We start from the raw sequence: 1,325 nt of genomic DNA, 5'->3' as shown, positions 1-1,325 counted from the left end.
ATTGTGATAATCGTAATTAATAATCGCAATTACAATTTCAAGGGAATAATCGACAATTACGATTTTTGCCATAATCGTGCAGCCCTAGTTCATATCTTGCAATTCTGACTTTATAACACGCAATTGCAAGTTATAAGTCAAAATTGCGTGTTATAAAGTCAGAATTGCGAGTTTATATCAAACAATTCTAAGAAAAAAGTCAGAATTGCGATCATTAAATTACCTTTTTTTTTTATTCAGTGGCGGAAACGGGCTTCCATATTAATGTGTAATCTTGTCATGATGAAAATAATGTCATAATGCAAAAAAAAACATGCTCCATTTCTTATGCAAAATCTCATTTCAATTTGGATTTTTCCTTCTGATTTTATGGTGAAATATAAACCAAATATTTCTTTGTGATATTCACTCTCGCCGACAGATACAACCACAGTTTATAGTGTCAACTTCAGATGCCGCAGCGTCTCAAAATGAGTAGCCCATGTGGCAAAGCCTCAGCCTGTAACAGGTAGTGTTATGTATTTGAAGTGTGTATACGAAATGTTGAGTTTGGAACCAATAACTTCAAACGAACTCCAAGATGCAATCTTCCTGTCAGTCATAGCCTGGCTGTGTCTGTCCTGTTGTGTAGTTAAATCAGCAGGGAGGGGGTGGGCTTTTTGCCAGGCCACGCCTCCTTGACATATTTCTTCTTGCGCGGCTCGTTGAGCGGCTCGGTCGAGTTGGGTCCGGGAGCGGGGCTGGGGTTCAGCACAGCGGGGGGCTGCACTGTCGTGGGCGAGAGGTCCACCTCCGGGGCAGGATTGGGGAAGAGTAGGGGCATCCCGCCCGTGATGGCAGACGAGCCGCCCTGTCCTGCGGCCTCGTGGCTGGTGGGGGGCAGGTCACAGTACAGCTCGGCGCTGAGGGGGAAGCTCTGTAACCGGCGTGCTACGCTTTCCTCCAATCCCAGCGTACCGTGGCCTTCTAGTTTCTTCTTCTGTGGGACAGAAATGCCAAAAATAAATGCGTTTTTTACTGTCCTAGGTGGCATGAAATGCAAGACTATTGCAAAGAAAGGCAAGACGGAGTAGGCCTGGGCGATAAAACGGTATCGATATTTATCGACGGTACACCCTCTTCGATAACGATAGAAAAAATGTTCGATATAGCGCACGATATAGGCACGTGCTATGAGTGACGCAGACAGCACACACAAACACGAACATGAGTGCTGTGCTGCCTGTGACGAGGAGATTGTGAATAAAGAATGAATATTAGTCGAATTTAAAATAAACATTTGCATTTGAATGTTAGGTGTGCATCAGGGAGCGTCATCAGTGGCG

At 44.7% G+C, this 1,325-nt stretch overlaps 1 protein-coding gene across 1 annotated transcript in view; it reads right to left on the bottom strand.

Moving 5' to 3' along the window:
- Window positions 1-614: 614 nt before the first annotated feature.
- The window catches only part of LOC107732917 (nuclear inhibitor of protein phosphatase 1-like), an 8,397-nt gene continuing 7,686 nt past the window's right edge, over window positions 615-1,325 (bottom strand). The window contains exon 7 of the mRNA XM_016544357.1: window positions 615-979. Within this exon, the coding sequence (XP_016399843.1) occupies window positions 632-979 (348 nt within the window). The 3' untranslated portion in view covers window positions 615-631. The remainder of the gene's footprint in view (window positions 980-1,325) is intronic.

Source organism: Sinocyclocheilus rhinocerous, unplaced genomic scaffold (assembly GCF_001515625.1).
Source record: "Sinocyclocheilus rhinocerous isolate Xijiao unplaced genomic scaffold, SAMN03320098_v1.1 scaffold1300, whole genome shotgun sequence".
In the NCBI taxonomy this organism is placed as follows: Eukaryota; Metazoa; Chordata; class Actinopteri; order Cypriniformes; family Cyprinidae; genus Sinocyclocheilus; species Sinocyclocheilus rhinocerous.
Note: the sequence above shows the minus strand (reverse complement) of the source record. Positions and strands in the feature narration are given on the sequence as shown.